This window comes from Balaenoptera musculus, chromosome 4 (genome assembly GCF_009873245.2).
Source record: "Balaenoptera musculus isolate JJ_BM4_2016_0621 chromosome 4, mBalMus1.pri.v3, whole genome shotgun sequence".
Classification (NCBI taxonomy): Eukaryota; Metazoa; Chordata; class Mammalia; order Artiodactyla; family Balaenopteridae; genus Balaenoptera; species Balaenoptera musculus.
The window spans coordinates 141,390,376-141,416,367 of NC_045788.1; the positions used below are offsets into that span (position 1 = coordinate 141,390,376).

Genomic DNA, 25,992 nt, shown 5'->3' on the forward strand with positions numbered 1-25,992 from the left:
GCGCCCGGCTCCCATCGCCCCCCGCCCTGGCTACCTGGCTCCTCGGGATGCCCCTTGCAGCCGAGGATGCGGGGAAGGCGGAGGGGCCAGGAGAGGCAGGGAGGAAGGAGGCCAGCAGCCTCACAAGTGTACTGATGGCCTTGACCTCGTCTGCCTCCGGGTGAGGGGCCTGGGGACCCGGAGTGTACAGGCGCGGGGCGGCAGCCTGGGCCAGAGGGAAAGGGGGCCCCATCCCTCTGCCGGCGCGAGCGGCCAGAGCCTGGGGAGCGGGCGCCTCTCGCGCTACTCTCCGGAGCACCGGCACTGTCTCCCCAGAACAAAAGAGAGAGGCGGTGGAGAGCCGGAGTCCGCGCTGCCCCTTCGCCCTCGGGGACAGCCTCTCCCGGACCTGCTCAGGAGGGGGCGGCGGAGTCATGGGGAGGCACATGAGGGGCGAGCCTGGGTACCTCTGGCCACATTTCTGCACCCTGTAGAGAGAATAGGGTGGGGACAGAGGCACGCATCTCACTTCTCCCAAGGGTGCCAGCTCCGTAGGGGGACCACCGGCTGCAGGCGCATTCTTTGCTAGACACTCTTACAGTAAGTGCTATTCCTCTGAGTGGTCAAGAGTCTCCTCTTGCCCCTTTAAAATAGCTCCATAAAGTCACATTAGGGGAAAAAAAAAAAAACTAACCATCTTCTCACCCATCCTAGGGCCTTTCTATGCCTAGCACGCCGACAGTGCAGTTAGGCACCTCTGGACTGATTTCAGGTCATCTAAAGTACAAATAGAAAGCATTCCGTATTCCAAGCCCTCTCGCCCTCCCTATCCATCCCCCTTCTATCCTTTGTCTATGTATTTACTATCCTGCTAGTCACTTCCCATGAGCTGTAACCCCACCATGCACATCGGGTTTTCACCTCCACCCCTCGCCTTTATTTCATTTTTAGCATCCTGTATTTGAAGTCAGCAGGGCTCAGCAGGATTTGACCGACAGTTACCTCTTGCCTTGAGCTCAAGAAAAAAAAAAAGTAGCCGGGTTTCTGCGCATGCTCTGCTCTGACAACTGCATCCTATGATTCCAAACAGGTTACTGTAGAACATACCGAGCCTCGGCAGCTCATTATATAATGATTTTGTGTAAACCGATAGAATGGGGCCTCGGACACATTAAGGAGGTTGGTAGAGCAGGAAAAAGCCAGGGGCAGGGGGACCCACAGGCCGGGTCCCATCTCTGGGCATGTTGTGCCTTTATGACTTAGCTTCTTCCATATAAGAGGGATCAAAAAATAAAAGAGGCAGTCCCCTCCTCATGACATTTGCTTTTATCTGGTTTCATGTTTGGGTAACACTTGGCCATTCTTCATTTTACCCGTGTTCATTTCTTTGGGATTCCTAAATGATGGTGGTAATGGAAAATGAAGGAGGTTAGTATTGTTAGTTGTGGGTAAAGAAAGTTTCAGGTCTTGGAGGTACTGGTAACTAACTCTTGAAGCCCTTTCAAAGCTGCAAAAGTAGCTCATAGATGTGGGACAATAATGAAGCAGAATGTTTTAAGGTACAGGTGTTTCTATGTCAAGATATTTTGGATGTTACGTTATGGTTTGAGACAGCCCCAGAACTCAGGTGTTTCGTTCGTGTGGAGGTGCTAATGGCTGAGCTCATTTTTTCAGAGAATGTTGTTTTGTGTGAAAACCATTCTCCCTGAAAACCTTGTGCTTTTTTTTTTTTTTAAACAGAAAGCCTTATTTCTTTTTTTTTTTTTTTTAATTAATTAATTAATTTATTTTTGGCTGTGTTGGGTCTTCGTTTCTGTGCGAGGGCTTTCTCTAGTTGCGGCAAGCGGGGGCCACTCTTCATCGCGGTGCGCGGGCCTCTCACTATCGCGGCCTCTCTTGTTGCGGAGCACAGGCTCCAGACGCGCAGGCTCAGTAATTGTGGCTCACGGGCCCAGTTGCTCCGCGGCATGTGGGATCTTCCCAGACCAGAGCTCGAACCCGTGTCCCCTGCATTAGCAGGCAGATTCTCAACCACTGCGCCACCAAGGAAGCCCTGCTTTTTTGTTTTTAATTTAAAAAATTCTACCTAAGTCATAAACAGAGCCCTTGGGAGATACCCAGGATCCTAAACTTTGCTCTGCGGTCCAGCCCGGGGCTGGCTGCCGGGTGTGAGTCTGGAGAAGGTGCCTTGGAGGATGGAAGAAGCACCCACATGGTGTTTCGGAATCCCTGAGCTGGGCCGGGCAGGGCAGGCAAGGGCTCCCAATGGGACTGTATTTGGGGCTGTTAGAAGCCAGATTTTGGAGACAATGAGGTTGGCATTCTGAGTGACCATGCCAGTGACACCTACCCTTTGCTTAGTTAAGGGCGTGACGTTTGGGTTCTTTTCCCTTAGGCGGTGGCCTTGAGGATTCTGGACCAGTATGTTTTCCTCTCATGTGCCCAGGGTCCCAGGGAGGGATCTGCCCTTCAACTGCAGGGTCCGCTGGTCTAGGTGGGCACCGTGGCTGGCAGCAGTGAGAGAAGTGAGAGAGAGCGCATGCCTGGAGCCTGTGAGTTCCCCTTGGCTCTCCTCCCTTCCCCAAGATGCTGTGGGGAAAGTTTCTATCTCCAACTGGACTTCCCTGGGTAAAGGAGAGTGAAGCAGCCTCACAATGGCTCAGGGGCTCTCTGACCATTAGAGACCCTCCCCAGCTAAACAAGCATCTCAACATATTAGCATTCAAATTGAAATCAGTGCCCAAGAAAATATTCTTAACAACAGCAGGCAGAAACAGTCCAGATAGGGTCTCCTCTGCATTCAACACCTATGAATGGACTCACTAGTATTTACCACTTAATATGCAGCACAAATTGTGTGTGGAAGGGGAGGTCAAAGAGAATGCTTCAGCAAGATAGGGAAGCAAACAAAGAAAGGGAATGAATGGGGAGGGAGGGTGTATTTGTTTCATCTTTAATGAGCTCAGGAGGCTGAGGACAAGCTAGCTGTAACCTGCATCGCCAGCGGCTCTCATCTGAGGATGTGTTTCCAGAGAGCTGGTCTATTTTGGGGTGACAGCCACTGCCACCCATCAGACAGGATTTCAGGATTTTATTAATTGTACACCCATGGCGGAAAGGTGGGTGATGGCATGCACCGCTTTGGTGTCGGTTGCTTTGCGGGTATAGGGTTGTGTGGTTTCCCCATTCTCTTGTGGATTTCCCTGTAAGGGCTGGGGGCTGGGGTGACTCAGGGTCCACTACAGCTTGCCTACAGAAAGCCAAGCAACGTCCCGGCGCTGCTGGGGACTGTTTGGGAGGACCCGTGCCGGCAGGGAAGCCGCACAGAGCTGGACCCCAGCTTGGCTACTCCTTAACGGTGGGGTCTCAGGCAGGCGAGGTGGTCTCCTTGTGAAATGGAGCGGAAGAGGGTCATACCCCACCCGGCCCCCTCCCACGGAGAGCTGTGGAGACAGAGGAGGAGTAACCTGTGTAGTCTGGAGTTTAATGAGCGCATTGTAATTGTGCGTTGCTGAATGAATAGTCGCTACTGTTCATAATTGCTTACCTACTACGCGGGAGGTATTATAATGCAAAACTGTAAATATAAGTACGGGCCTCTGGCTTCACTCTCTCGCTTCCAAATCAGTTTACTCCCCCAGCTTTGTCCCACTGGCCCGTCCACTTGTCTCCCTCCCCACTGCCCCCCGCTGGTGAAGGCCACGCACCCTCCCCACTGCAGGCTGCTGCAGGAGACGGTTCTCACCGGCCCGCTGGTCTGCTACTTCCGCCTTGAGATGCCTCCGCGGCCCCGCAGAGACCTCGGGATAAAGTGCACATCCCCTAACAAGCTTTGCAAGCCCTCCACGGTGCGGACCCCGTGTGCCTCGCTAGTCCCACCTTGTTCCAAAAGCCCCTCCCCCCCGCCCCAAATCAGAGCTCCAGCCCCTGAATTTCAGATCTCCAGCTGTTCCGCTCTCTTGCTGCCGAGCCTTTGCACATGCTGTTCCCTCGCAGGGAATGTCGGTCGTGAACGAGCACCCCTTCCCCACCCCACCTCGCTAAGCTCAGCTTACAGTTTATTTCCGCAGAAACACCGTGTATCCCCACCCAGGGCCCCCACTGCATTGCGTGACCCTCGTGGGTCCCTGCATCGTCTTGTTCTAGCTCTTGCCCCTTGGTATTGAAATTGCTTGCGGCCCAATCTTGGACTTGAGCTTGCTGAGGCCACAGGCCAGGTCTGTCTGGCTGACTACTGATCCCCAGGGCTTTATCTGGGCTGTGAGTGAGTGAGTGAGAGGATAGATAGGCTTGGAGTCTAGACGGGCAAGTCAGACCCTCTTCATAATCCAGGTCTGGCATCTGCTCCAGCTGGCAGGTGGGTGGAGTCATGGCTGTTCGTCCCTGTATTCGTGTAGGTTTCATTAAAGAGGGAAGACCCGACCTGTCCCTGGGCTTCCTCGGGGTGACGCGAGTGTTGGGTGCTGGGGGAGGGTGTGGATGGTCCAAGGTGGTTGGAGGTGGAGGGGGCCACGCCCTGGGGAGGGGCTGCTGGAAGCTCCCGCCCCCACCTGAACACAGAGCAATTGGCTCTCCCGGCGTTAGAGCCAGTGCCCCGGCAGGACGTGGGTCCGGAAGCAGACGTCTCACCTTTCCAGGTGGGGGTGAGGATGGACTTTGGGGACCAGGCCTGGAGCTAACTGTCTCACCCATTGCTCTGTCCACTACCCACCCCGCCCCCAGCAAAGCCAGGATTTGGTGCTTCCGGGGGCCCTGTGGAGTCAAACGGGGTTATAACCCTGGGACAGCAGCTCGTGTTCCCCAAGAGCAAGACAGGTGGGCCCAGGGATGGCATTTGGTGCTGCTCTGGGTGCTGGAGCTGCAGGTGCACGTTCTTACCCGCAGGTCAAAGCCAAGAGCGTGCTGAGCTGGGGCAGGGTCTCCGGTTGCTCCTTCAAGGGGCCCTGACGCAGAAGGCACCAGACGAGCCCGGATGCAGAGGCCACGCCCTGCAGCGCCCTCCCGGGAGCAGGAGAGGCTCGATCTCAGCCCAGGCTCTGAGGAGGCCCGTTGTCAGGCTAAGACAAACCTCCCCAATTATGCAGAGGGTGCACGAACCTACTCCTGCTTGTGTTTGAAGCATTTCTCATGCTCCGTGCCAGCGGCAAACCAAGACTAATTTTGTCAGAGTTTTACTCCGCACTTTAATTTTTAGCCACAGAATGTTAGAGTCAGTGAGCTAAGACTTGATGCGGTGAAGCTTTCCAGAGGTAGGAGATGCCTGGGAGGTGTGTGTCTTTTTCTTAAACAGCAAAAAGCAACATTTTCAAACAGCACAAGAACCGGAAACCCCTGTGCCCACAGCTCCCCATCCCCCTATTTGTGTTTTAAAGATTCAAAACCTCCAAATCGTCCAAGGTTTCCACGATGGAAATAATGTGCAATAGTAATAATGGAAATCCTCTTCAAGGATGCAGTCACGTACCCTCAAGAGGCCACTCTAACGCGGGGGAGGGCTTGTTCAGGTCCCTAGAGTTGCTGGAGTTTATAAGGATGCTTATGGATGATCCAGTCTCTGGTTTTGTTTTAGCTTTTTGTTAGAAACAGTAACAATCAAAAAGCCATCAACTTTAAAGAAGTACCTCACAACCTGTGGAAAAATAACAGTATGATGTTATTTAGAACAAATAGCAGTATGGCAGTGTCTCCCCAGTCCTACGGCCATCAGAAGGGCCTGAATTGTCACAGGTGGGTGTCCACGGGCTCTCTGGATCAGGCTGACTGCCTTCAACAGTATGGAGGAGTGTCGCCAGAGGCCCACGCTTTTGGCACTGTGGAATGTTCTGTCTTGATTCAAGAGGCAGCTGGAAAAAGCACAGCACATTATTCATCCACCCCAGGGTTCTTCTGTGTTTTGGAGGTGCCTGAAGCATATTGACTTGTCCAGCGTTGCCAAGCCATTAGAAAGGATATTCCTTTCTTTGCTTAAATACCTTTGGTTCTTGGCTTATCTGTAACAGTTCAGTGGGCTCCCATGGAAGCTTGAAAAGCCAGTGTAGCTACGTATTAGGTATCCAGGTGATGCAGTGGAAGAGGCCCCTGTTTTTTAAGTGACTCATACCCTGGGATCACTTCTGCCCCTCACTTGATCATAGAGCTCAGAGCAAGTTCCTTAAAATAGTCTGTGCCTCAGTTTCCTTGTCTGTATCCCAGAGAAAAACAAATTAACCTTTCCAACACTTCAGTGCTATTATGAAGATACAGTGAGAGAGGAGAGCTGTAAGGGATTTGGAAAATTTACAAGGAGAACACAAAGGCCATCTCCTACAAGCCCCATCGGTCCAAGTGGTATCATTGCTCTTGAGAAATGTTTATGAGGTTACGCCAGGAAGGGACTAAAAGAGCTCATTGTAAAGCTTTTTCAGTTGTGCATTTCTTAGCAGCCTCATGCATTTTCATGGGATTTTTTTAATGAGTGGACTGTAGGTAGATCATTTTTAGGGTGGCTGGTGTTTCATTCTTTGAGACAGGTGATGTGTTTATCAGTTTTATGATCAGATGTTATGATTCCTAAATAAGACGGTAGATCATAGTTTATCTTTAGCACGTTTTTAGTAGAAGAATAAGTGAGGGCTGGGGAGGAGGAATTCCTCTAGGTGAGCATTCTTCCTGTGATGCTGAGGGCACCGTGGAGGGTGAGAAGCTTCTTGGCCCTGAGACTAATGGTGAGTACCTGTGGTCCTTCCCGTGATGTAACTTATACCTGCCCTTGGTGCTTCCTCCCCATCTTTCTAGAATGGCACCAGTTACTCTGCAGCAATGACAGAGCCCAAGTCAGTGTGCGTCTCTGTGGACGAGGTGGTCTCCAGCAACAGGGAGGTCACGGAGACGGAGCTGCTGAACGGACATCTGAAGAAAGAGGACAACAATCTCACAGAGGCCCAGCGCCTCTCCTCCCTGCCGCGGAGGGCGGCTGTGAATATCGAATTCAAGGACCTTTCCTACTCGGTCCCAGAAGGCCCCTGGTGGAGGAAGAAAGGTAGGGCGGGGGCTGCTGTGTGCATCCAGAGGCGCAGGCACCTCGGAGGAAGGAACAGGTTGTTTGGGAAGATCTGGGTCTGGAAGCTGAGGGGCTGATTTCTCTTTCCAGACTCTGGCTCTGCTGTGGCCAATGTATGTAATTGCTTTATGCCCGATTTTTCCTCACTTATGATATGAACAGATCAGATTAGATGACTCAAGATTCACAGCGTTTGTTTTTTTTTGACTGAAGTATAGTTGATTTACAATGTTGTGTTAGTTTCAGGTGTATAGAAAAGTGACCAGTTATACGTATATATATATGCACTTTTCCAGATTCTTTTCCATTATAGGTTATTACAAGATATTGAATATAGTTCCCTGTGCTATACAGTAGGTCCTTGTTGTTTATCCATTTTATATATAGTAGTGTGTATCTGTTAACCCCAAACTCCTAATTTATCCCCCCCCCCCGTTTCCCCTTTGGTAACCATAAGATTGTTTTCTATGTCTGTGAGTCACACACCGGTTCTTAAACTCTGATATGATCACAGACTTTGACCAGGGTCCATGTGTGCTGGTTTCCTGTCTGCACTCGGAGGGTCCTCTTTACTGGATGCTGTTAATGTTAGTCTTTCGAGATAGGACTCTTTTTTTAATGTTTCAGAGCAAAGTGGAAGCCAGGTGTTTCCTCCCAAGCTTGAAGTGTTGAAAAGTAACCAGTGACCTATAGTAACCTCTCTGGAAACCAGTCACGTATGTTTACAGATCTTGAAAGGACTGTCTCATGGGGGGCGTTGGTGGGCTGTCCATAAAAACAGAAGAGATGATGGAGCAGGTGGGACTCGGAGGTCTCCGGAGAGCCGCACACACAGGAGTTTGCCGCCGGCCTGTTGCATGTTAATGGGAATTGATGACTGGTGGTATTTTGAGTTTTCTTAGCAACGTGGATGCTCCTTTGCCAGCTCTAGATTTTCAACGTGTGTAGAGTTAATGCCTCCCTGGGTTGGTATTTCTTTCTCGAGCCTGACTGACTTCTTCCCGTGGAACTCACCCCTCATCCCCCCCTGCTCCGTGCACCCTCCATCTGTCCATCTTTGAGGGGGGGTGACTGGGAGAGGACGTGTTACACATCACCCAGAAACAGTGGTCCTCAGTTTCTAATGAATCATTTAAAACAACTTGAAAATCTATGAGGAATTTGGAACAAAGTGACTCAGGTGCCCCCGGAATATCCTGGAATATTGGGGTTTAGAGTTCTCAACTTAAATCTAGATTCAGTCCTTCTTCCTTTTTGAAGAAGACCCACCAAGACTCACTTGTTTACTTTTCATCTTTCTGCCCCTTATTGCCTTCATTTTGCTTCCTACTCTCTTGACGTGAAGCAGTTGAGACGGTTGGCATGGGCACCCTGGAATTCCTTGGAGCCATGATTTTAGAACCTTGATTGACTGGTCCCTGGGACCTTCGAGCCAAGCTGGTTGTGGGATGATTTTGTGTCTGTTTGCACAAATGGGAACAGATCCCAAACCTTCTCAGCGGCTGATACTATAGCATTGTTATCTGAGACTCAACATTTTCAGAGTGTGCCGGCCTGTTTTGTTAACAAAGAAATTCTGTGAGAGGCTCAGGGTTGGGCCCATTGGTTTGAGCCTCTTGAAATTTCAACATAAGATTCCAGCCTTTTCCTTCTCCACTTGAACAAAGATCTTACCGAAAAAAATGCACTGAGTGACCAGGAGGGTGTTGTGAGGTTTTGGCCTGATGTGTCTCTGTAGATAAACTGAGGCAGACATGTGGGCCACGTGGGCAGGTTTCTGTCCACGTGTTACGTGTGGCCTTAGAAACGTGGTCCTGATGCTGAAAACGCTTGGATGGGTATCCTCTCAGGTGAAGGCTTGAAATGCAGAAATGCACATGTTTGAAAACCATGGCAGAATCTTGGTTTGAAATCCAACCCAGCAGGTGTTCACCTGGGGCTGCCAGGTGAAGAATATCATTTCCTGGTCAGGTGTGCGGCTTGCCCACCCTATGTTCTCTACATGTTAGAACTGGTCACACTGATTGTCAACGGTGAAGGCCTCTTAATTAATGAGGGAGGGGCCACTACTGTCCATGGCCGGTCGCCTCCTAGGAAGCCCCGCCCAGATGGCTGCCGGATAGACACTTGCCCTGCAGTAACCTCTGTGGGCTCAGGCAGGGAGGAGTGGAAAGTGGGCCCCAGGGACCTGCCTGTGAGTCAGAGATGGCTACGGCTGGAGAGGAAGTCGGGCACCATCAGTCTGGTGTGTCCAGGTTTTTGGTTTCTCAACCAACGGGGCCTGACTTCTCTGTCTGGCTTCCTGCTGGCCTCTTTCTCCGCCCCAGCGCCTGTGTCCACTTCCCTCTCTGTACCCCTCCTCCCGAGCCGCCCCATCGTTTCCTTTGTTCTTGGTACCCTCGCAGTTCAGAATTTAGATGGTTTATCACTCCCGCATACCTTGAGGGTGTGGGATACTCGTCCACCTTTGCACTGAATAGAAAGGAAGCCACGTGTGAAGGGCTTGCCCCGAGCCTGAGCTGGGGGGTCGGCCGGGGGCTGGGTGGTGGTTTCCGACTCTGTGGTCCGGCTTGGGCCCCCGGGCAGCGCCTGGTGCAGGGCCTCAGGGTGCCAGGGTCCCCACGGCCATGGGGAAGCTGTGCCCCTTCTCCAGGCTTGGTGCCCACAAATGCTTGCCGAGCTGGCAAGCATTTCCCTTTTCTCTTGGTGGCAGTTTTATATTTTGCTTCGCCTCTGTGTGATGCCCAGCGTGATGCCAAGTGTGACCAAACTTTGGGGCAGGAGCTTTTGTTCTTACTTCTCTGACCATATTCTGTTTTTCTGTCTGTATCAAGTCATTAGTGGGTTTTTTTGTTTTTTTTAATTCAACCTTATGTGCTGAGCTCATTGTAATGACCACAGTGAAGTGTGTAGTGAAGGACAAAGGAGCCTGAGGGCTGGAGTGATTCGCTCAAGGTCGGAGCCAGCAAGGTCCGCCACCCAGCCGTCGGATTCCTAGTCCAGGCTTCTTTCCATCACGAAGACACTGGGCCACTCCAGTAAACTCTAGGAAAGCCTTTTTCTCCCAGAACATGGTGCTACAACACAAACTCAACACAGAATGCTGTAGCAAAGCCTGGCACTGGGATTAGAATAATATTAAAAACTCCTACACAATTATTTTAAAGAAAGAAGACGGAGAAAGAGAGCTTCATAATCCTCAGTAGAAAGGTCATAAGTGACTCCATAGCAGTATTTTTAAGAAGGCAGTGTCAGGCACTGATTCTTTATAATTCTTGAGCTTGACAATTGCCAGGCATTGACTTCAGCGTCTAAGAAAACATCTTGTATTTTCAATTGTAGCTGCATTTTCACCATATGATTAATGATGTCTTGAGAGGAAAAACTGGATCGTATAATAGATTCCTAGTAGACAACATAATTGTGAAAGGAACTGTTCTCAGGAGAAAAAAAGTACACCCCAAGGATGATTTCCCTGGCTTCTGATACAGTAATGACTTTCCCTCAAGGAATTCACTCACGTAGCCTAAGTTGATGGGACAGATGATTTGGAACAATGTGGAGTCTGGTGCCGTTACACAAACTATTGTGTCGAGGGACGTAGGGGAACAATCTGGTTTGATTGTCCTCACTCACCACAGTGTGACTTATTTTTGAAAGCAGCTGTTGCTGCCTGGATGGTAGACACTGCGTTGGTGTTGGTAACATTTAGGACCCCTTGTGAAGAAGAGAATCCACGTTGTGAAATGCTGAGGTGGAGCGGAGAAAATTCTACACTCAGACAGCACTCTCTGTCTTTCAGAGCTCGCCCACACAGTGGAGTTAAGGGGGTACTCTGTCCCCCAAGGAGACTGGAGCCATTTCCATTTATACAATTCAAGCAGTCCTTTGGTCCAGTTGGCTCAGGGGCCAATTCTGTCCTTCCAATGTGTGGAGTACACGAGGCTCAGAGATATATCCCGGGTCACAGGAGCAGGGGTGGTGGGACGTGAAGGCAGGTCTGGGGGGCTTGAGGCTAGGACCTGACAAGACACCTAGTAAACATCCGGCCCTGACGTGGGCACACAATGGGACCATGATGGCACGGATGTGCCTTACCCCGTTTTACAAAACCACTGGGGGTGGCCTTGACTGTTACCTCTGACTCATTTCCCCTTTAATCGGCCTGCTTGGATGTCAGTCACCTCTGCCTTTCACAAGGACCCATAAAGAGGTTTCCTAATCCCATGGAGACGCTTGGCTGTCCTGTCTCCTCCCCAGGGAGGTGAGGTTGGCACGTATGGCATGCTTTGCACAAACAGGTGACATGATTCTTAGAAATGAAATAACACCTCCCAAGATTACCTTGTGGGTTGAGAACAAAAGTAATCATATCTGAGGGTTTGGAGAGTTTTCTTTACTCTTCCCCAGCCCGGCTGGGGCCTCAACACGGTAACACTCCGATGGAATGGGACAGTACCTCCTACTTTGAAACCGGACCCTCCAGCCTCATCCTTGCCAAATGCCAGGATGGAGTTAAATATTCTGGGCAGCCCCACATCAGATTATCTGTATTGGTTTGCTTTGAGCTATAAAAATGCATTGGAACACCCTTCTCAAATTGAAGTTTGCTTTCCCTTAATTTCCATGGCAATTTCACAAGCCCTGCACTGACAGCCTGGCTAAAATGAGTAGAATGTGCCATTAAAATCCCTTGCAGTGATTCCATTAAGGGAAGACTGGATTCCAACCCAGCGCTGGGTGACTTGATCCAAGCGGCTGGGACAGGGGTGGAGAGGGAAGGCCAGAGAAAGGGGGACTATAGAAATCCCAGAGCAGAGAGGGGGCTCCAGAGGGTGGGCTGCTCAAGTGCAAAGGTGGGTTTATGCTCCCCTAGCATGAATGAATTACTTTTGTACTTCTTGGAAACCATCATGCTAGGGTGGGCTTTCTTTGGGGTGCAAAAGAAATGGCTTTTGATACTGTGCCTTTGTCTCTATTTGAGGCTGTGACTGGTCTTATAGTGCAGTGTGGCAAACCTAAACCTTGCTTGCCAGGGCTCTCTGCTTGAGGCTGGGGATTTACACAGCCCAATGACCCCAGGTCACCTTGGTGAACGCAGATGGCTGGAGAGCTCCTCCCATCCCCTCCGGGGCCAGTTCTCAGGCTCTCAGTGGCTTCCTCTCAGGCCCATTTGGTGATGAGGTCTTCTGAAATAGTTCTGTACCTCCGTCTTATATGCTCCGAAAGAGGCTTTGAAAAACTGTGGAGGATGGGCTCTCAGGACAGATGTATGTAGTGTGACCATCTACAAAACCACAAAGGGTTTGCTAGTTTACAGGCAGAACTTGAACATCCAAGGGGTCTAGGCGCCCCTTCTCCAGCCAGCCCCCTCTCTCCCTTGGAGCACGCTGCATGGAAGCCAGGCCTTCACCAGTTGGGACCTGGAATCAGGGGTGCGTGATTCAAGTGTGGCTCGATCAGGCTCAACAGCCCCCGTAGACACGGCACAAGTGGCCCTGCCGACACTCACTCTCCTCCTTTGCTTCACTGTCAGGCCACCCCCATCGCCTTCCGATTGACAAGGCACAGTAACACGTTGCTATTTTTCCAGAGAGTGTGCCTGGTCTGGAGACATCTGGTCTCTTCAGTGTGACTTTGCAGGACTGTGTTCTGCTCAGTGGGGGGTTGGTGTCACTGTATCACTTTTCAAGGACATTCTCGGACACTCATTTTCACCTGCTGGGGGGGTGCCCTCCTGCCTTCCTTTAACACCCCCAATATGCTGGCATCTTGAAAACTTCACATGCTGGAACTAACGTCCTCTCTTATAAACCAGAACCGAATCCATCAAGGCCAAGAAATAACACAGGGTGACATTCTGCTGAACACGAAACCATTTCTTTTGTCTATCAATTGGCAGAAGAACATGTTTAGTAACCATACACCTGCTCTATTTGAGTTCAGTTCTAGAGTCAACAGATTTGCTTATTTAAGGAACAAAGGTAACCACGTGGGTCAGATTAAAAAACATTTGGAAAGACTGAACCGTACAAACCAAGGGTTTGTAGAATGGAGGTACATGCTCTATGAAACCCTTGCTGATGGAGTTCCGAAACCTTTATAGGAAAGCTTACGTTCAAATAAAATATCTCTGATACTGAGTGTTTTTGCCCCTAATTTGAGAAGAGGCATCAAGAGGAGTTTTCAGAGTGAAGGATGGAGGCTGATGAACCTGCAGGGACCCGGCCTGACCCACAGCCCTTAGTTTTACTTCTCACCTTGTCAGCTGTGTTGTCGTTAGTCACCTTTGTGCTTGTGGGGTAAATGGCATTTGGTGTCAAAATTAAGACATGCCAGAGTGATTTCAAGACTGTGATTATGTCCAGCTGAGACCTATATTTAGAGCCTGAATCTTGGAGCCCAAAGGGGCCTGGGAGCTCCCTCATCTGACCTCTCACCCGTGGAGCAGTCCCTCTCGCCCCGCGACAACGGGCGGCCAGCCTCTGTCTGGGCAGCAGCCAGAGCCTGACATCTCCCTGCGTGGCCAGGTCCATGTTTGTATAACTCTCATTCTTAGAATTCTGTCTGTTGAGCTGAAATCTCAATTCGAGTCATGTTCATTTGTTGATCCAAGTTCTGCTTTTTGGAATTCTGCAGAACGCGTACAATCTTGGTCTTGAAATGAGCTCACGAATTGGGAGGAGAAAAGCCTAACCATGTACAAAACAGGTACATCAAGATCCAGGGCTACCTGGAAAGGAGGAAATAAGAAGCCTGTGGTTCGTGGAGGAGATGAGGCTGGAGTCCTGCTTTGGGAGTAGGTACCACAGTGGCATCCCTGGGGGCAGGGCAGTGAGCAGGGGCCCCTGCTGGAATGTTCTTGGTCTTGGTTGTGAACTGGTAAGGGTGGAGATCAACGGAAAAACAGAACCTGAGTGACTCTTTCTGTTTCTTTTACTGTCATAAGGTGAGCTGATGGGCCCCGACAAAAAAGTCCCTCGCCTTGATAGCTCCACTGCCTATCTTGAAAGCGAACCTTTTAGCAGGAATTTTATGGGATTTCTCAGTTTTTATTTCTTCCCTCCCACTTTTTTGGTGGGAGAAGTGTCTATTTATTTCTTAATTAAAAATAACTGTTTACTAAGCAAATGCTGTTTGCTTTAGCACATTGTCTCATTAAGTGTTCCCCGGAAAGCCACGGGGCATTATCAGTGTGGACATTACCCAGGAGGAAAGGAGGCTTAGAAGGAGACAGATCTCAGGTTCAGGCTTAGACCGCGAGTCCTAACGACCTGCCTCTCAACAAGCTCTGCTGAGAACCCTTCTCCCTTTTGTCATTTTGCAGGTCCACGTAAGATGAAATGTTTTTCTCACCTTTTCTTTGCGGATGACAGACACAACCCCAGACCCCGGCGGCAGCTGGGGTGCCACAAAAGCCCTCATCTGCTGGGGAAGGGTACCCCCAGATTTCCTTCATGAGCTGGGCTGGGGGCAGTTTTGGCTTCCATCGTGAATCAGAACTCCGTCCAGCTGGCTGGGGTCTGTGCGGGGCGCCTCTGCTCGCCCTGCCTCTCCAGGACGGGGTTATCGGGCTCCCTGTCGTCCACCCCTACGTTCCTTCCAAGGGCGACCTGACCGGCTTGTCTCGAAGGAGCGAATTCATTCTGGCCAGTCCCCACCCCCCACCCCCTGCCCGCCGAGAGGGCTCTTCCGCCGGCTTTAAAAATGGAGTAAAAACCCATCTCTTTTCTTGGCCGGGGCGGACGCTGACTCTGCAGGCATGGGGCCCAGGGCGACGTTTGCGCTGTCCCAGCCAAGCGGCAGGGACACACCTGCTTTCAGATATAGATCTGGCTGAGGGTCCGGCAGAGGCTCCCTGGAGGTTTTCGTGCTCCTCGGGAATCCTAAATTTTCAATGGTTGAAAGAGAAGAGCACGGCCGGCCTAGCTGCGGGCCGGGCAGGTGTGCCCCGCTGCGCGTGCGCAGTGGCCGCCGGCGCAGCCGCCGCCGCCGCCCGCGCCGGGGTTACTACCGGTCAACGCTCGCGGGTAACCTCGGCGGCGCCGCGCGATTGGCTGCGTGCCGGGCGCTGTTGCTAAGCGCGAGCAGAGGATGCCGAGCTCCTAGATCCGGATGCTGTGGCCCCTCCGAGCCGGCCGGGGTCTCCGCCTACCCCCGACTGGGGCTGCCCTGTGCACAGCGGACCCCCGGGCATGCACTCCCCACTGCTCCAGCCCAGATCCGACGAACACCTGGGCCCGGAAAGTGGGAGAACCTTTCCAGTAGCCTAATTTTGCTCTGGAGGCATCACTAAAATGCATCTGAGGAATGGAGATATTTCGTACCCAGTGATTGTTATTTTGATGTCTTTAAGCATAATTGGGAAACTTCACTGGAATAGAAATAGCACATAGATATTTAGAAAGGCTGTCCTCAGGAAAGTGGCTGGCGTCCTGTGCAGTGAGTGTCTCAGTCCTTATCGCTTTCATCAGAATGGGGAGGCTTCAGGAATTTTCCAGACTTCTATTTAAAGTGGCAAGTGGGGCCATTAGGTCAGGTGCATGCGTTTCCTGTGAGACAACCGATACCTGAATCCTCATGAAATATTCTTGTTTTGCTTTGTTTTAGGTTCTCCCCGTGGGTGAAGTAATGAGAGGCAGGGCCTTCTGGTTTGGGCCAAGCAGATGAAGCAGTCAGCGTTTACAAATGACCAGGGTGGATTTTGGAATCCTGGAATTCCCTTAGGAATCTGAGTGGCAGGTCCAGTAAGTGGGCTGGAATCCAGAGTGTCACGCTGCAAGGCTGCCGCTTCCCTGATCCCTGCTGACTCACTTCCATCCTGGGCGTGTTAGCGAGGCTTAAAGAAATAGCAGCTGAACTTTAGGTGTGCTTCCCGTAGCATCCAGTACACATCGTGTGTGTGTGTGTGTGTGTGTGTGTGTGTGTGTGAGAATCCATACATGCGATCATGAATATAAACGTGATTTCTACAAGTTGGGCTCCGTTCCAGCGCCTCAAAGGCCTGGGATGCCTTGATGGAACTGGAGGTGCCATGCTTTGCCTCTCCCTGGGAACCAGGGTCTTCCCTAGACACCCAGGCGGTCTGGTTCCTATGGGCTGAGTTTAGGTGAGTTATGAAACGTTCAATGCCATCATTCATATGGCTCCTGACCAAACACAAGAAGACCGGGAGCTAATGATTGTTCTTATGAGAATAGTCTTGGGTTTTACTTGGTTGCTTATTTGATTTTGTGATTGTACAGTTGACATTTTTATAAACCTACCTAGAAATTATGGTTCTCAAATCTCTGAGACCCACTGACCTGAAGGTAGGATACAGGAATCAGAGATGGTGGTGGGTAACTTTTACACATAAATTCCCTCTTGTGTTTTCCTGAGGTGCTGCCGGTGAGGTGGGTGAAAAACCTTTGGAATAAAGAAGGAAGTGCACATTTATGAAGCTGAGACGTTCCATTGCTATAAACAATAGCAGTGCTTATTGCCAACACAAGAACAGACTATATCCAAAAGCTGGTTGAAAAGTGGGGAGCCCTTACATTTACTTTCACATTTCATGAGAGTCCCCATTGAGACTTGGAAAGGAAGCTTGTGGGTTTCCTGTTTCTAAGACCTGCATGTCGGCCTGTCCAGAAAATGGCTATGTCCTAAATGGTATGAGAGGGCGCTGTCTAATCGTGGGCTTCTGGTCTACCCTGTAAGTTGTCACAAATGTGCTGCATGCCATGGTCCAAACCCCACACCCTTTCCTCGTCTCTGATTTTTGTCTGGCTTAGAGAGGAGGATGACAACTGTCATCTTGTCACTTTGTCTCTTCTTAAGAGTGTTCTTAGTTTCAGGATTGGATAAGTCTCGTGTTCTTAGTTTCAGGATTGGATAAGTCTCTATAAGTCTCAAAGTGCTTAGCCTGGCCGAAAGTCTCTCTGTGGGCCCTTTCCTGCTTGTCTCTTTTCTCCGCAGCCACTCTGCATGTGCCAGCCAGCTGGACCGCCTGCTGCAGAAGGGTCTGCTTACCCAGTATCTGTGTGTTCTCTGCCTGGGCCACACCCTCTGCCAGGAACCCTCCCTGCCTCCCCAAGCTGGCGGAAAGCCTGCCTTCATCCATCCTTACCTCCGGGGCCAGGGTCCTTCCTGGGCACCTCCCTACTCCTCTGCCTTACGATCATAGAACTCAGTGCATGATTTTATGTGTTTCTTCTTCTGAGCTTCCAAGCAGGGGCTGTGTCAGTCACCCCTCATCTCTGCCACCTACCCCAGGCTTCACTCAGAGTCGGCACCCTCTAGGTGTCTGCCAAATGAATGAATGAAATAACAAAAATCTGAATCACAGTAGAAGAGCATATGCTTTTACCCCAGAAGAGGTCTTAGGAGAAGTGGGGAGGAAAGGCAAGAGCCCCGAGGAGATGGAGTGTTTTGATCTTCCCTTGCTGTGTCAAGCCCGTCAGCCATCTCTGACTAGCATGTAGGAAGTGGTTTCTAGGTGCTGCTTCCTTGGGGCAGCTCAACTGCTGGCCTCAGCTACAGCATCGTGGGTGGGCAGGCGGGGTGCCGGGCAGTGCGGAGAGCCTGGATTCTGGGTCAGGCAGCCTGCTGTTGAAGCCTGGCTCCACATGGTGTGGGGGCCTCGGTTTCTCATCTGCAGAATGGGACTGATAAGAGTGCCGGTCTCAGAGGGTCGGAGTGGGGAGTGACTGTGACCCACGTGCACACAGTGGGGCTCAATGCTTTTTAGTGTGTGGGTCAAAGGTCTCTGAAGGGTTGGGTTCTTGGCTTCATTAAAGATTTGGCATAATGATAAAATAATAATAATAATAACACAGCTCATGCGCAGTAACTTACCCCGTCTTCCCAGCAACCCCATGGGAAGGTTTGCTTATCCTTGCCCTGTGGTTCAGAGCAGTTAAGTCCCTTGCGCACTTGCCCAGCAGCACAGAAGTGCCGTCTCTTGCACAGCATCCGGGATCTCTCATCCAAATGCCTGGAGCTTCCTGCCCTCCCAGAGGGAGACAGCTGACAAGCTTCCCCAGAGTTGTTCTCCGAGAGAATTTCTATACTGTTCCTTCTCTACCGTGCCCCTGGGTTTCCTGCTCATGGCAACAATTAGGACTAAATCAACCGAGCGTTTCAGAGATGTGAACAAATGCCTCTTGTTAAGATGCATGTGCTTTCGTGGACCAGCTAGGTAGAGTTTATTCTATCTGGGGGTCTTCCAAGAGCTTTAGGTTACCACCGGAGGAGGGTTGCATGGTCCAGACATTTACATGGAAGCATCTACACTTGTCGTTACTGGATGGAAATTTCCACCGTTGGAACGAAGCTCCCCACAACCTTACACTTTAGAGCTTGGCCTCAGGAGTGAGGTTTGTGTAGGTTACCTTAGGAGGATGTGAGATTTTATCAGGTGCCGTGCATTTTAGTCTGGTGGCTAGACTTTGACGACTGAACATTAAGGATGTTGTACCCACTGCTCCAACTGGCAGCCGCGGGGGTGTCGGTGGTGAGCGAGGTCTCAGCGTGGCAGCGGCATGGCCAGCACATGAAGGCTGTTCTTGGATTTGCAGATATTTAACGTGAAATCCCACTGGCTGTAGTTTTGTAGAAAATGTATTTTCCTTCCTTTACAGTAATTCTGAATTAATATGTACCAGGAAGGAGACTAAGATGAATTGAATTGTATGTGGGGATTAGTTAACATTTTCCTTCTTTCTCTCTCTGTTTATTTTAATAAAATGATTCCCGGTCTAGCGCCTTTTAGCAACATGCACTCAGCAGAGAAGGGGGTGGGGCTGGAAACGTGGCCTCCAGACTAAAAGAGTCAGGGTTCAAAACCCGGCTCTACCGCTTTCTAGCTGGGCAACTGACTGAGTCACGTAACCTCCCTGTAGAAAGGGAGGTTATTATTAATAATAATAATACCCATCTTATTGGACCAAATATCTTGATACAGGTGAAGCTCTGTGCCCAACATGTAACATTTAATAAACAGTAGCTACAGTCCTTATGAATGGTATTATATGGGATATAATAAAATAATAATAGCCTAGAGTCAACAGGATGTTATCATTCTAAAAGTAAGTTGGGGGTAAAATCTGAGGCTTTAGAAATAAAAGGAGTGAAGCTGCTGCACAGTTATGGTGAATGTTGACTTAGATGAGCGCTTCCTGGGCGCGAGGGAGGAGGGGGAGGTGTTCGGGACCTCCCGAGGTCACAGGGCTGTAAGTCTTGTATTAGAGGGAGGGTCCAGCCCTGTGTACCTGCCTTGGGCTGCGAGGCCCCCCAGTGGGCAGAGGAGGATGGCAGTGGTGTGACCAGCCTTGCCGGCGTCCCCACCGCCTTGTCATTGACGAGGGAACCACTGCTGGAGAAGCGTGAACGACACATTCAGAGTTCCTACGAGGGCCACTAGGACCCCAGGCTCCTCCTCTTTGTCCTGCATCCTGTCAAAAGCTCCTTTGACCTCCCAGGTCCACGGGCATTTTGAATGAACTTGAAACGTTAAAATATTTCCTTCTTTCACGCATGTGCCCTGCAGCGTTGTCTTCATCGAGAACGAGGTAGTGTCATCAGAGAGAAATCTGATGAGCTTGGAGGCTGTGGTGTGGGGATCTTGCAACCAGGGCTCACCTCCGGCCCAGATTAAGCCTGCTCTGCGTCTCTGGGGACAGCAGACGGCCGTGACAAGTGGACACCACACTCGCGCACGCAGGGCAGTGCGGGGTGAATCCGCTGCTCTGGGACTTTGTCAGCATCGCGGGGGTGGGGTGGCCACGTGGGCAGACTTCCCAGCGGGAATCAGGGGCCCGGGGGCCTGCAATGGCCAGGAAGGGGCACGTGGATCTCTGAGAGCCCTGCCCACGTCCAGAAGTGACTGGACGCGGAATGCGAGCCGGATGACCCGGCTGGGCCACCAGGTTTCATGAAAACCTGTGCAAAGTGGGCCTTCTTGGTTCACATGACGTCAGTGAGCTTGCTGTAGACTGAAGGGGGACACATCAGAGCTGTGTTTCTGGGGGGAGTTTGAAAATCCGTAAGGTTTGATAATGTTACACTGTTTGGTAAATTATTCCGGTGTATGCAGAAGGCCCCAGGGTGCTGTGGTCACTTGTTTTACAAACGTGCCTGCCATGGACAGTACAGCGGAGCCAGATACATCCCTAAGGAACGTGGGGCAGTGAGGTTTCATTTTATTTTGTGCAAAATTATCAAAGCATGTGCTATTCTTACTACTATATTTGGACTTTCTGCGTTCCCATGAGGGATTAGTGGCTTTTCAAAAACTGTGCTGTGAGAGGGGAGGAGGGTGCTGGAGCAATTAAGGGCAGCAATGCCTGGTACCCAGAACCGGATGGTCAATCTGGGGATGGAGAGAAGTGCCGAGAGGTAAGGGGTGAGTTTGCTGCTGGGAGAAGGCCGACCTCTCGGGGGGCTGTTTCACACCTCACACGTCCACAGCTGCTCTCAGAGCTGGTGAGGGTGCGACGGCCCAGGAGGTGGCACTTTGGCTGTTTCATGCCCCCAGAAGCTGACGTGGCAGGAGTCCATCACAGTGAGCAGCGGTCCCAAACCGAGTGAGCACCAAAGTGGCCCGGAGGGTGACCGGTCCCCTGCCCTGCCCCGAGGCTCTTCTTTGGGGGTCTGAGGCTGGCAAGCCTCGGTGTGTCCTGCAAGTGCCGAGTGACACTGATGCCGGCCCGGGGACCCTGCTCTGAGAGCCGCTGGGGTAGAGCAGAGAAGCTGGCGGCCACTTGAGAACCACACTTGACCTTTTAAAAGCCGGAGCCGGAAACGGCCCTGCCCACACAGTCGGCTTCCCTGGGGATGAGGGTGGTGGGACAAGGAGGCAGACCTCACTTCGTGGGAGATGCAGGTCCAGGCATAGCTTCTGAGCCCCCCACTCTGTGGACTCGGGGAGCCTGCAGGCCCCTCCCCTCCACTGCGACCTGTAGAAGTTCACTGTCCCTCAGGGCGTCTCTGTGCTTCCAGATGCTGGATAACAGGGCAGGAATGCCTGGATTCAGCAATTTGTTTATTTATTCATTTTTGGCCACGCCGTGCGGCTTGTGGGATCTTAGTTCCCTGACCAGGGATTGAAGCCGGGACCTCGGCAGTGAAAGCGCAGAGTCCTAACCACTGGACCACCAAGGAATTCCCAGGATTTAGCAATTTATACCATTATTTAAGAGAGCACAGATTGTATTTTTATCTTCATCTGATCCAGAGAACCGTGTTCTAGGTACCCATCCCTGTGTGTGTGTGTGTGTGTGTGTGTTTATTCATGCTTCCTGGTTTGCAGTATCATCTGTGCGGGATAAAGAAGATAAAGTTTCCTTCTGCTTATTTGCAAAACCTGGTCAAGCCCCCAAGTAAAGCTGTTTTGATCTCTGTCACTGTCTGACTTATCCCCTGGCCAGTTCCTCTGTGAAATCTGGGGAGAGGGCTGGTGGCAAGGACTTCGCAGCACTGCCCAGACGGACGGTGGGAGCGTGGTCGGCGGGAGCCAGACGTGCGCACTCCTACCCTGGCTGTCCTCTCTCCTTGTCTGTAAACCTTATCTTTGACTGAAAGAAGAATTGTCCTCTTCTGGCTAAAACCGCACAGCAAGTAGCAAAATCATTTGCAGAGACTGGAGCCTGCGGTCAGTCTGGGGTGGGGAGAGCACGGCAGGAGCAGCTGCGGGGCTCGTGGGTGATTAGGATGGGGCACTGGACCTGAGCCTCTCCGTCCCCTCCCGGTGCTGTGTTCTGACATGAGCCTGTCTGAGCCCTTCTCTTGGTATCTTGTATGTAGTGATACCGGTCACTGCAGAATGAGGTCGGCATGTCCACAGTCCTCTGCAGCAGCTCCAGGGACCAGATAGGAAACACGGGCAGCTGATGCTGTCGCTGATTTGCCAATCAATTGGCACGTCTGAGAGGCCTCAAAAGTCTGTCCTCTTGCGCACCGGGTACCCACAGTCTAACGGACGGCATTGTCTTACTTTGTGATCCCCACTCTCTTTCTGGCAAAGAACTGGAGCCTCTTCCTCGTCTCCCAGATGGCAGATTCTGAATTGCAGGGATAGTAATTCATGAATTTTAAAAATTCTACTTGGAGCACAGAGGTGTCCTAGTGGTTAGAGCATCAGCTGGGTGATTGGAAGCCTTCTTGCCTCTGTGCTGAAGGGAGGGCCTGTTTCCAGGAAGTCCGTTCCCCCGACACAAAAATAATTGACTCTACAAAAAGCTTGGAAAACACCTGCTGAGAGCTGACTGTGACCTGCACCCCTGGGGAAGCACCTTCCCTTTGCGGGGGGAGGGGGTGACCTTAGGCAGAGAAAACGCCAAACTTGCTGGAGGAGCTTCAGGTTCAGAGAGAGTCATTCTGGGAGGGGGAGGAGAAACCAGAAATGTGGGCGCCATCATTTCCCGACTCACTTGTGGAGGGTGACCTCCAAGGAAGACTACCCTGTGCCTGGCAGGTCCTGAATCCCCCAGTCACTGGCCCAGCTCTGCCCTTCAGGTGCCTCCTGAAATTCAGCCCCATCCTAGGAGCTGACTTTCTGGAGTGTGTCCCCTGGGGCTGCCTCTGGGCCTCCTCCAGTGAATTCTAGACACCCTGTGCTTTGTACCGGAGAGTGTAGGATGAAGCCGACTTTAGGATCAGAAGACGTTTTTTTTTTTTCTGGCTGCATTGGGTCTTCGTTGCTGTGCGTGGGCTTTCTCTAGTTGCAGCGAGCGGGGGCTACTCTTCGTTGTGGTGCGCGTGCTTCTCATTGCAGTGGCTTCTCTTGTTGCATAGCACAGGCTCTAGGCGTGCAGGCTTCAGTAGTTGTGGCACATGGGCTCAGTAGTTGTGGCTCGAGGGTTCTAGAGCGCAGGCCTAGTAGTTGTGGCGCACGGACTTAGTTGCTCTGCGGCATGTGGGATCTTCCCAGGTCAGGGCTCGAACCTGCGTCCCCTGACTTGGCAGGCGGATTCTTAACCCCTGTGCCACCAGGGAAGCCCCAGGGTCAGAAGACTTTTGAAAGTCCATAGATGGAAGAACCAAAGAAAAACGGGTTTATGTAAAAGCTTGAGCCTTTCCGTTGGTTTGTGTATAAGCCTGATTCATAAGGGAGACGTTGGTCTGGGGTTTTTGTAGTCATAAAAATTATAAAGACACCGGAAATTGCATTTTTCTCCAGTTGACTTTAGGCATTCGGGCCAGATAAAGGGATTACCCAATGAGGGAAGCAGGACACCTTCATCCTGATTTGCTTCACGACAGTGACATTGCCTGGACGAGGCGCTCTCGTGAACACTGGGGTCCCCTCATTTGTAAGCTGGGCCACACATCCTGCAATCCGGCACAGATGAGATGGCCAGCCAGGGAACAGGACAGATGGCAAAGCAGAAGCAAAGACAAGCTGAGTCCCCTCGTGGGAGGGAGGCATGGAGAGATCCGGGGAGAGGGAGTGGGCTGGACAGGTGGGCGGACGTCCCGTCAGGGCAGGGATGAGAGTGGCTCAGTGGTTCCCCGTTGGGTGGGAACTAAGCTCACTGGCCAAACTCTGGGGGAAGCCAGGCGATCCAGCATTTCCCGTCTGTTTCTGAGCACCCCCTTTCTCGAAGGCACCTCCACATCTGAGCGTCTTGTTGGAGCTCTGACGACTGGTAGACGGGGCTCAAGGCAGGGAAAGTGCTGGTGAGGCAGCATGAGACACCTTGCCTGCGTCTCTTCCACAGAACGTCCCGGAATAAGATCAGGGACAGCATCCCTGGGCAGGAGCATCCCAGAGAGGCCAGGGCAGTGGGACACCTGTCACCGGAGGAGGTAGCAGCTCTGGGAGGGGGGACAGGAGCCGATGGCCAGGGGGCAGGAGGTCGCTGTCTCACCAAGTAGCTCCCACCTCTGGGCAGCGAGCACTGGCTCACCTGTCAGCTTCCAGACTTGGGAGGTGGCAGGAACTGAATTTGCCATCCAAGCGCTTCCGATGAATTAATATGGGGATTTTTAGAGGCTGTTGCTCGAGGGGAAACATAGTCATCAAGGGATGTAAGATAGCTTTTAAAAGGAATTATTACTATCGAGACATTTTTCACCTAAGATACTGGCAAAGACAATAAAGCTGTTCTAATAATTTGCCTGTGAATGAATATTTTCATAACTGAAGCTCAGTCCAGTGCAACAAGAGTAAACAGAGCTGCTTTGGCGAAGAGAGAAGTCATCAGGCACGGCTTTTCCTCACTGGCATAAAGGGATGAGATACAACTCCATGAGCTTTTTAGTTTCTTTTTCATAAATTTGCCTTGCAGAAAGGAAGAAATGTAACTTCAGGATACAAGAGCATGTGCATATATTTGTGCTTGTATTTATGAATACATTCATGTGTGATTATATTTATATATGAGTATTTTTTTAAGTTAGGAAAAGCCGTTAAAGATTCCTGCAGTTCAGTCTTCTCATGTTATAGATTAGAAAACCAAGTTGCAGGTTGAGAGATTTTTGGTTTAAGATAAACCAGCTTTTGAGATCAAGTCCTATTTCTGCCACATCTAAATTTGTGTCATATACATGTATTTATTTTGTTCTGAGTGAGAAAGTGAAGTATTGATGATTCTTCTGTCAATACTAAAGCCTCATGTAACCAGATTAGGATAAGTCAAAAAAAATCAAACACCTACAATTACAACAGAGCCACAAAGCTGTAGCCTTGACCCTGATTTTACAATGACACTGGGGAAACCTTGTACTTCAAATTAGTCATGAACGTCTAAGGTAAGAAAGTGAGGGATTATAAACTCTCAAGAAGCAATTTCTAGCTGAGCCTTTTCCTACTTCTTGTTGAGTTTGCTTCTTTCTCAATCTGAGTAATTTTCAAGGTAGAAAATATTTGAATTTTTTTTCCATTTCATTTTGCGGGATTAAGCATCTGTTTGTCATTCAACATGTTTTTATTTTAATTATCTGTTATAAGCAAAGTACTTTTGCTAAGTATTGGGGAGGAAAACGTAGATGAACATGGCCCTCAATGAGTTTCTCTTTGGCACGGAGAAAGTCTCTGGGCATTGGGAGGGGGGACTTGGATGACCTGGGAAGACAGGGCACAGATGCAGTTGGTGAGGAAGAGGGGGCTGGGGACCGAATGTCCAGGGGGAGCAGAGGCCGGCAGCCTCTTTAGAACAGAAGGCGGGTGGGAGCCACACGGAAAGACCCCGCTGAGGACTTGGCTGTGGAGTTGAGATTTGGTGCTGGGAGAGGTCAGTGGTACCTGGTGATGGAAATGGGCTTTCCGGAGGTTGCCTGATCAGGGTGCAGGGTGCCTGGGAGGAGAGAGGCTGGAGGCCCGTTAAGGGTGTTTCACCACAATTCGGGTGAAGATCTTGGACTCGAGTGTGATGTTGACTGAAAAAAAATGCACAACCTAAAGGTTGAGAGTTGATTATTTGGTGAACTTTCTGAGGACTCACGCCCGCGTAGGAGGCAGCCTCCCAGATGGATCCGAAGAGGTCAGGGGGGAGCCAGGATATAGAGGAGTTTTTGCAACAAAACCAGGTAGTTGGACCATCAAAAGATTACTGATAATTAAAGAAAACCAGATATCTCAAGTTAATGCATTTAGCGCTTTTCTATGTATGGGAAGATGCTAGAGTCTGGGCTCATGGAAATCGTTCCTTGCATAGGCACCTTAGCTCTCTGGGGCCAGCGTCCTGTGCTTTCCCATCCTGAGTCCCCTCAGGATGCAAGGTTGGGGTCGCCTGCAGGGGTTGCTGGCTTCATGGCCGCAACCTCCTTTGTTTACTCATGTGGCAGGTGACATTCTTCATCCACAGTGACAACGGGGTAGTGGGTTGAATGGTGACCCTGAAAAATGATGACTCTATGTTCTAACCCTGGACCCTGTAAATGGGACCTTAATGGGAATAAGGGTGTTGGCAGGTTTATTAAGTTAAGGATCTGGAGGTGAGATCATTCTGGATTAGGGTGGACTTGAAATCCAAGGACAAGGTCTTAGG

The 25,992-nt window shown here is 50.8% G+C and overlaps 1 protein-coding gene across 4 annotated transcripts in view; it reads left to right on the forward strand.

Moving 5' to 3' along the window:
• Positions 1–25,992, forward strand: part of ABCG1 (ATP binding cassette subfamily G member 1) — an 82,069-nt gene that overhangs the window by 16,913 nt on the left and 39,164 nt on the right. For 3 of the 4 annotated variants that reach the window (XM_036850707.1, XM_036850705.1, XM_036850706.1), the window contains one exon: positions 6,754–6,997. In XM_036850707.1, the coding sequence (XP_036706602.1) occupies positions 6,754–6,997 (244 nt within the window). Of the gene's footprint in view, positions 1–2,433; positions 2,532–6,753; positions 6,998–25,992 lie in introns of those variants that run through there. The other variant, XM_036850708.1, reaches the window with a different exon arrangement.